General features: G+C 45.0%; 1 protein-coding gene across 4 annotated transcripts in view; it reads right to left on the bottom strand.

Moving 5' to 3' along the window:
- Window positions 1–271: 271 nt before the first annotated feature.
- magixa (MAGI family member, X-linked a) overlaps window positions 272–9,685 on the bottom strand; it is a 92,351-nt gene continuing 82,937 nt past the window's right edge. For 3 of the 4 annotated variants that reach the window (XM_036008177.1, XM_036008175.1, XM_036008176.1), the window contains exons 20-21: window positions 4,783–4,921; window positions 272–1,843 (exon numbers count right to left, since the gene is read on the bottom strand). In XM_036008177.1, the coding sequence (XP_035864070.1) occupies window positions 1,011–1,843; window positions 4,783–4,921 (972 nt within the window). In that variant the 3' untranslated portion in view covers window positions 272–1,010. Of the gene's footprint in view, window positions 1,844–3,027; window positions 3,116–4,782; window positions 4,922–9,685 lie in introns of all 4 variants that reach the window. The other variant, XM_036008178.1, reaches the window with a different exon arrangement.

Raw genomic sequence — 9,685 nt, 5'->3', positions numbered from 1 at the left:
CGCCGATTTTAAAATCAACGAGACCATAATTCAGAAAAATGAACATCATTCTGTGTTGCAGAAGACTTAAAAGTAAACGATTGAGACCATGAACTCATTTTGAAAATGTTTACTGAGGTAATAAATCAAGTGAGAAGTGGGTCACTTTCTCATAGACTTCTACAGAAACCGACCTCCTTTTGTAACCGCATGTGTCGCCCCCTGCAGGAATTCAGATAGAAAGCAGGTTTAAGGCACTTCTGCATTTGCAGCACTTTCGTCGAACCGGATGCTTTGTCCATTAATATTATACAGGCTATGGTTCGGACAGACCTGCCCCCACTGCTAAAAAAAAAAAATCCTAAAGGAAACACTGTATTTCTATCTCCATTACTCCAACGGGAAGGTGTGTCTTGTGTGTGTCTCTGTTACCAGAGATCGAGTCTCCGTGACGTCGCGCTGACACAAACATCCCTTCCTGGTGGACAAATGGCAGTTCATTTGAATTACAGAGATATGTGAAATCTGCTAACTTGTTTATTTCTGTTGTCATTTTCAGCCGTAACTGTAACGTTTAGATTAGTTAAACACGGAGGTCCGACCTGTCTGTGGTCTCTGCTGTGATTATTTTCTGTCCCGTGTTGCTTTGCTAGCGTCTTTGATAAATCAAATCTAGCATTAGGAACAGCAACATGTCGCCATGGCTTCATGGTACAGGTCTCAGGATGCACTGAGGGATGATGGGTAAAATGAAAGCAATATTCTTGGTTAATTCGGCGGCTGTGTGTGCAGCTGTGATGTCATTGGCCAATCAGAGGCCTCAAAACCCACCCACCAGCCAATCAAAAACAAGTCCTTGTCTGCTTGCTTTTTAATCCTTCAAGCAGGAAATGGAAAATGTCTGCTGTCATCCAATAAGACGCAGGCAAAGGCGGGTCTTCTGTGAGCAGGCCAATCAAAAAAGCCCTTATAAGTAGCCACTAAAGTATATCAGCGAAAGAGAAAATGAGAATGTCCTCGCTGTGAGCCAATCAGAGAGAGAGAGCTTCCCGCCCACCGAGCCGACAGCCAATCAAAACTTTTGTCAGTTTCTGTGGGCTCGGCTTCAGCCAGGGGCCCGGGGCATTCCCCTGTTGCCAAGGCGACTCGGCTCTCCTCCAGTCGGACTCCTCCCTCCACCCGGCGGCCGTGGCGACGCTGGCTGCCGATTGGCTGACCTCTGAGAAGCTGGCTGCTGATTCGCTGTCGAATTCGCTCTCGTCGTCCCTCGGCATGAGGAAAGAAAACACGGCCTTCTGAGGCGCACCGGAACTCCCAGAATGCTTTGCGCGGCGGGCGGTGCTGTCGCCTCTCTCCCGCCTCTCCTCCCCCTCTCTGTTGCCCGCTGTCGCCTTCCTCCTGCTCTTCGTCTCGCTCCTCCTCCTCCTCTCCTCCGCCTCCACCTCCACCCCCTCAGGTGGAAGCAACGCGTCCCAGGATCGAGCACTGATCCTGGGTAAGCTTCTGCTCCTCCTCCCCTGCTCCCTCTGGTTCTCCCGCTTCCCCTTCTGCCTGACAGTCTGGCTTCTCCTCCTCTCCTCCTCCTCCTCCTCTTCCTCTCGTGCCTCCTTCTCCACCGCGTCTAGGTCCAAATCAGGAGGCCCTAGCCCTCCTCTTCCTCCTGTTGTTCTTCGTTTGGTTTCTCCCTCTCTCCTCGTCTTCCTCCTCTCTCCTCCTCCTCCTCCTCCTCCTACTCCTACTCCTTCTGTACCACCTCCTCCCCTCTGCTGCTGGCCGAGGGAGGCGGTTGTCACGGTTACTGTTTCCACATGTGTCTCCTCTGTGTGTGAAGAGGAGGAGGGGGAGAGGGCTCCTTCCTCAGGGCCTGGCAGACAAACAGAGAAATAAACATGTTGAGCTGCAGTTCCTCCAGCGTCCACCAGATGCTGCTGTGTTTTCACTGAGCTTCCTCTTCTACTGTCAGACGGAAGGCACAATATTAACACCATTGTCTTATTAACATGTAACTACAACTTAATGATGACATGTAACTGATAATAACACAACTGACTGATGGGAACTACAATCTTTGAAACTGGTCCAATATTAAGCAAGACCGAAACAAGCTGTAATGTAACCCTACAGGACAAATATTCAGCGTCAGTCAGCGTCCACTAAAAGTTCTGTTGTTGCTGTTGACAGACTCAGATTATTATTCTAAGTGTCTGACAACATTATGGAAAGGATCCCTACAGAGACAGACCTTTTAGTTAAAGAGTAAGATCCTTTTAGTTTAACATGAAACAGCCCCAAAATCACCATCACCTAACTCCACCAGACTCCATGTAAATAATCAGGACTTTTATCATCGTAAAACACACTTCATTCAAAGTTAACACAAACTAAATAAAACTATCAAAAGCCGTCTTGGTTCATCTTTCCACTGTTCCAACAATCACCACTCTGGTTGGGTTGAAATAATCCCTTAATTCACCCTTTTACATGCGGAGATATGCTGGCTCTATACACGCTAAAAGTCCTGATTATTTACATGGAGTCTGGTGTAGTTTGGTGATGGTGATTTTGGGGCTGTTTCATCTTAAACTAAAAGGATCTTACTCTTTAACTAAAAGGTCTATCTCTGTAGGGATCCTTTAATAATGTTGTCAGACACTTAGAATAATAATCTGAGTCTGTCAGCAGCAACAACAGAACTTTTAGTGGACGCTAACGGACGCTGAACATTTGTCCTGTAGGGTTACATTACAGCCCAGTTCACGGTCGCAGTTACAGCGCTCACGCTCAATACTGGACCAGTTTCAGAGATTCTTGTTCACTAGACACCAATGCATGGGGAAATAGGGTCCAGGTTGAAAAATCAACAACAGAAATCACCATTTTTTTACATGTTTTAAAGTATTTAAAACATTTTAACATGGAACTACTTGCGCTACGATGTCAAAGGACTGATGGCTGAAGGCTGTTAATAACAAAACCAAGATGGAGGGATGAGAGTGAAAAGTGAAAGGAAATGAAAGATGTGTTAGACGGGGAGAGAAAGTTACCAACCGCGAGTTTTCAGTGCGTCCGATCACGTAGAAGCAGGGTTCGCCCTGTTTCGAGTTGGTCATACAGAGAGACAGGCTGGACAACTCCACTGAGGAAGAGGAGCGGGACGAAGAACAGGACAGGAAGTACAGGAGGAAGGAGAAAGAGGAAGTCAAAGTACAAAGTCAAGAGAATCCCAGAGCTGTGATAGAGAGCTTAGTGTTTTAGAGAGAAGGCAGACTAGTTTTCTCAGGAGTTTATCAGTAGTCACGAGTGGTGGAAAGTAACAAAGTACATTTACTCAAATACTGCAAATTTAGATGTATTTGTACTTTACTTAAAGCTGGGGTCGGCAGTTTCCTGGAAAAGGCAAAACAAACTCCAGAATTTTAAAACCCAGCCCTCGTCACGCCAACACATGTTCCCTCCCAGCGTCAGAAAGCGCTGCTCGGTCAGGTGCTTTTGGCGTTTTGTTATTGACGCAAAAAGCCTCCTTTTAGCGTCATATTTAGACGCGCTTGGTCGGGACTCTTGGTGTCAGTTTTTGGCGCTCTGGGTCGGGATGTACGTTTAAATGACGTGGTTTAGGAAAAGATGGTGGGCGGGGTTACAAGATGTACTTTTTGTAGGGACACTATCTTTCATACTGCGACAAAAACGTTTGGAAAAAGCATAGAAAGTTGGGAAAAGCGTCCAGAAAAAAGCCACAAAATAGCGGCAAGAGCATCCAAACGAAGCGTAGAAGCAGGTCGAGTACGGGAGCTGAACCCCCGTCCACCAACACAGGACCTTCACCCAGGAGACTGCGGGTTTGTGTCCCGTTCTTTTCCCGCGTGTCACTGAAACCCACATTCGTACCAGCGTCAAGAAGTGCCGCTTGGTCAGTCCTTTGGCGTCAATTTCCGATGCGCTTAGTTGGGACTCTAGGCATCACTTTTTGATGCTCTGGGTCGGGACGTACGTTGAACTGACATGCGGCACAAGAACGGGACAGTTAGGTTTAGGGCAGGGTTAGTGTGAGGGGAGGCTGGGGTCTTAGAGTGGGGTCAGGGGCATTGGAGGGGTGGCTGGAGGTCGAGAGCCAGGCCTGGAGGCAGTTTGGGTTAGGGGGGAGGCTGGGGCCCGTGGGGGTAAATGCTCAGCCATAGAGCCACTTACTTACTGGGGCTTAGGAGGGAGCACGGGGACACTGGAGGATGTTAGCCCAGGCTTGGAGCCACTTACTGGGGCTTAGGAGGGAGCATGGGGACACTGGAGGATGTTAGACCAGGCTTGGAGCCACTTACTGGGGCTTAGGAGGGAGCAGGGGGGCCCTGGAGGATGTCAGCCCAGGCTTGGAGCCACTTACTTACATTTTGTGCATATCAAACACTTAATTTCCTGCATTCAGGTGAATGTTTCTGCAACAATTTGTGCCTTTTCTGCATCATGTTATGGTGCAAATGTCTCTATTTATGTAAAATAAATTATTATTGGATGTTTGGGGTGGGTTGCACTGGCCAGTTTTAATTATTGGGGGGGATGTAACCCCCTCATCCCCCCTGTAAATTATGCATATGGGTCCAGCAAACACAGGACTTTCACCCAGCAGACCGGGGGCTCATGTCCCGTTAACGGGCAAACTAAACGCTTGAATTACAATATCTGAAAGTTTATCATGGGATTTTTGCCCCAATGACGCCAAAGAAAACCTGTCTTACCCAGCTTGTAGTACTTCCATTTTACTACTACTTTATATTTGTTACTCTCTGTCTGTCCTGCGTCAGTTTGTCTCACCGTAGTCGGGCACGTAGCCGTTTCCTTTCTTGAGGATGAGGTGGATTCGGTGTCCCCCCCTCCTGATCTGCTCCACAGCCTGACTGTGAGTCATCCCCGATGTACTGTCTCCGTTTATCTCCACCAGCTGGTCCGACACCTGCCAAGTCAAGTCAAGTCAAGTCAAGTTTATTTCATCCGTAAAAATGGAAATTACAGTGCTCATACCCGCCTTAAAGGAACACGCCGACTTATTGGGAATTTAGCTTATTTACCGTAACCCCAAGAGTTAGACAAGTCCATACATACCCTTCTCATCTCCGTGCGTGCTCTAAGGCTGTCTGACGGCCCCAGCGGCAGCAGCCCGTCACAATACATGCAGGTGACTGGTTCCATCTAGCCTACTGCTCCCAATAGGTGACAAAATAACGCCAACATGTTCCTATTTACATGTTGTGATTTGTAGAGTCACAGCGTGTACAAAAAACAACGTAACATGAGACACAGCCATCTTCTAACCGTAAACAAACCGGGAACTATATTCTCAGGCGGAAGAATATAGTACTTGGGCGGAATGATTTGCTTTGCAGCAAACCTGTCTGAGAATATAGTTCCCAGTTTATTTACGGTTAGAAGATGGCTGTGTCTCATGTTACGTTGTTATTTGTACACGCTGTGACTCTACAAATCACATCATGTAAATAGGAACATGTTGGTGTTATTTTGTCACTTATTGGGAGCAGTAGGCTGCCGCTGGGGCCGTCAGACAGTCTTACAGCACGCACGGAGATGAGAAGGGTATGTCTGGACTTGTCTAACTCTGGGGGTTACGGGGAATAAGCTAAATTCCCAATAAGTCGGCGTGTTCCTTTAATGCCTATAAAAAGATAGAGCATAAATACAATACAATAAATACAAATACACAACCCAGTCTCACGGCAGTTCGTGAAATGTTCACGTTATTTAATGTGTTGATTTCTGTTCACGGGGACGTTTTTCTCGTTTTTTTTCGTGATGGCTGTAATGGCAAAATTACATTTAAGCATGATTCTTTATATTTTTCTGTTGTATTTCTTTTTTGTGTTTCTCTCACAAATGTTGAAGGGAGCTTATCTCATTCCCACATGATAGACTTTGATTTTCTCTCCACAATATGTGGAGCCAGGAAGTCTGGAGCTGAATGCGTACGGCCTTTGTGTGAACAGATAAAGGTACATGGTCACTGTAAAGTATCTCCCTTTCTGTAACAGTTGCTCCCTTGCCAGTCCAAGATGTACGGGGTATGTGACCTAGGGTGATAGTGGGGCGAAAGCGAAGGGACGCATAGGCTCCAGGGAGTCACTTATGATTTAGATCAGGCGTGGCCAACCATTTAGGTATAAAGAGCCACAAAAAAAACGCACCATAGCAAAAAGCCACACAACACATGCACGTCCACACTACAACAGCAACAGTGTCTTCCAGATCTAATGACAGTCATAATACATAGCAGTTTTCATAGTTTTTTCTCACTTAGATTGACTCAGTGGGAAACCTGACAGTCTTTGTTATCCACAGTCCTTTTCAGGTCTTGCTTGAACTCGGTTGTGGCCTCTCGAAGCAACTCTCTCACTCATCTGTCACTAAAGGAGCTTTCAAACAATCTGATTCAGCAGTGAAAGGGTTAACGAGGAAGGTGATCTGTGGCCGCTGTTTTTCCTCAGGTTGCAGAATCTGTCCTCAGAACTCTGCTGCATTATTTTCCATTTTAAAATAATTGGCAAATGTATTGGCAGATGCATTCAAATGTGTTTTTTTTTTTACTTATCTGAAATACTGTATGTTTCAGAAAAGTTAAAAACAACAAGCAACCAATGACACAGCCCCCAGCCACACAGTAAGAGCCTCACAGGAGCAGGCAAAGAGCCGCATACGGCTCAAGAGCCACAGGTTCGCCACCCCTGATTTAGATTGTATGCTGACTTATAGATATGCCTGTAACAAAATGCAAAGTCATGTTTAGACCACACCATGTGTGGCTATCACTCCCTTATCCTGTTTTCCTATATAAGCTCAGTGCTTCTGTTCACTCATTTGAAGAGACTTTTCACACTTGTGCGTGCCTCCTGTGAACCGGTGTGCTTCCTGTAAACTTGCAAGTTTATAATAAAATACAAAAACCTAACTTGGTTTAGTCTTCGGCTGTCTTTATTTTTTTCACAATTCTATTTTCTTCCAAACCTCTAACACCTGCTGCTAACGTAAACTTCCACCACAGTGGCCAGCACGGAAATGTAAAGTAATGTCTTTCAATGGGAAGCATATGTCGTGGTCACAGCACGACTACGGTAGGGAGTACCGTATTTTCCGGAGTATAAGTCGCTCCGGAGTATAAGTCGCATCAGTCAAAAAATGCGTCATGAAGAGGAAAAAAACATATATAAGTCACACTGGACTATAAGTCGCATTTATTTAGAAATTTATTTCACAAAATCCAAGACCAAGAACAGACATTTAATCTGGAAAGGCAAGTTATTCAACTACACAGTAGCACACAGAACAAGGGGCTGAATACGGTAGGTGTCCGGTATGTTAACATAACACATTAACAGTTATTCAACTACACAGTAGCACACAGAACAACTACCAGGGCGTGGAGACGTAACTGCAGCGTTGACGAGCCTCTCCCAGCAGGACGCTGTTCAAGCACCCATCTGTGGACTCGTTCCTCCAGCTCTGGCCATCTTGCTTTCAGCCCGCGACTAGCCGATTAGCCGACTAGCTTTCTTTGTTTTCTTCATTGCAGTAAGACTCACCTTTTCGCCAGTCCCTCGCAAGTTTCTCTCTCACTCCAAACTTTCTTTGTGCTGCTCGATTACCGTTTTCGGCTGCGTATTTTACTACCTGCAGTTTGTAATCTGCAGAACATGATTTTCTTTTCTTTCTCAGCTGTCTTTAGGAGCAGCATATAGTTGTCACAAGCCTAGAGCGCCTCTCGCGGCTGTAGACGGTAATGTTTTCAGTATGAAATAACATTTAAAAACATGTTAAATTATATATATTTTGATATATAAGTCGCACCTGACTATAAGTCGCAGGACCAGCCAAACTATGAAAAAAAGTGCGACTTATAGTCCGGAAAATACGGTAGTATGAAAAGCCGAAAATCTGCGTAGGGAGGTTGGTTGGGTCAAACAATACAGGACTTTCACCCAGGAGACCGCGTCCCGCGTGTGGCGTTTAGTTTCCCCGTTGTTGTTTTCCTAATCCCAACTGTAATGGGAATTTTATTTTAACATTATAGTTTGATATCTTACAAGATTCTCTTATATACTTTACAGGAGTTTCCTAATAATCTTTAGTTTTGTTATAGACTTAGAGACTCCAAGAGAAGAAGCAACTGGCATCATAAACTCTGGCCTAGTTGAGAATATCCTTCTCTTTTTGGAACTCAGCGTTCCTACTGTTTACCTTTAGCAGATAAGGAGGAAAAGGGCCATAACATTTTGAACTGTATCTCCTTCTGTCTCTTGCTTTAACAGATGTTTAGGCTACGTAGAGAGCAGGATGAGAGGGGAAAGGTTGTAAAGTCATTGTGACTGTTTATGGTGTTTTTTCATCTGCGTAGCTGCTAAAATTATCCTGGAGGGGGGGTGGTTTAAGTGAGTTCTTACTATATAGATGTATGGTTTTCTAGCTGGGTCAGAAGACCCTTTCAGATGTGCCATGAGTACCTGTGAAACTGTTTTCTCTGCATTTGCAAATGTAAATAAATACTCAAAGACCAAACTTTGGTTTAATCCTCATATCGTCCTTATTTGTTTCATCTGGCGCACTCCTGCTGCTAACAAGAAAAACTTCCACTACCCAACCATCCCGTTATTGTTGCGCGTCCCCCGCGGCCGTCTCCCGGCGTGTGAGGCGTCCTTTCCCCGTTGTCGCGTGTCCCCCAGAGACCACGCATCGTGTTCCGGGGTGTGACGTTTGCTTTCCCCGTTCATCTTTTCCTAAACCCAACCTCCGTAGAGATGGTTCCCATTTCGTGCTGGCCACCACGAAATAAATGAGATAAACGTGTTGTTGTACACGTAAAAAAAATAACGTGACAATTTCACGAACTGCCGTGAGACCGTGTTGAAATACAATACAATACAATGCATAAATACAGTACAGAAATTATAAGAATGTACGTTTAAAGTGCTTGTTGTGCTGTCTGATAGTCTGAGGTATAAAAGAGAGAGCATACTGCTTAGGCCGGCTACACACTGGCTGCGTGGCGTGTCCGTCATTCTCTTTAAAATAATTTTCTATTTCGCATTTATACCGATATTTCTCTTCATTTCTTTCCCTTTTAAGATCGTTATGGATCTTTTTCAGTGTATCCTTGTCTCCCCTAGCAAAGGATTTCCTTTTGACGTTAATTAACCTTTTAATTTCAGCATTCATCCAGGGTTTACAATTTGCATATACCTTAACCCCCATTTTCCTGCACAACCGCATTATTGCAAAAATGTATAAACTTACTGAATCCGTCTGTGGGTATATACATTTTTGCAATAATGCGGTTGTGCAGGAAAATGGGGGTTAAGGTATTATTGCAAAAATGTATATACCCACAGACGGATTCAGTAAGTTCATTAAAGTGGCCATATTATGCTCATTTTCAGGTTCATAATTGTATTTAGAGGTTGTACCAGAATAGGTTTACATGGTTTAATTTTCTAAAAACACCATATTGTTGTTGTACTGCACATTGCTGCAGCTCCTCTTTTCACCCTGTGTTCAGGTCTCTGTTTTAGCTACAGAGTGAGACCTCTCACTGCTGTAACATCTTTGTTGGCAGTCGCACATGCTCAGTAGCTAGGTAAGATCACATGCTCAGTAGCTAGGTAAGATCACATGATCAGTAGCTAGGTAAGATCACATGCTCAGTAGCTAGGTAAGG

This window comes from Sander lucioperca, chromosome 12 (assembly GCF_008315115.2).
Source record: "Sander lucioperca isolate FBNREF2018 chromosome 12, SLUC_FBN_1.2, whole genome shotgun sequence".
NCBI classification, from domain to species: Eukaryota; Metazoa; Chordata; class Actinopteri; order Perciformes; family Percidae; genus Sander; species Sander lucioperca.
This window is presented reverse-complemented; position numbering and strand designations above follow the sequence as displayed.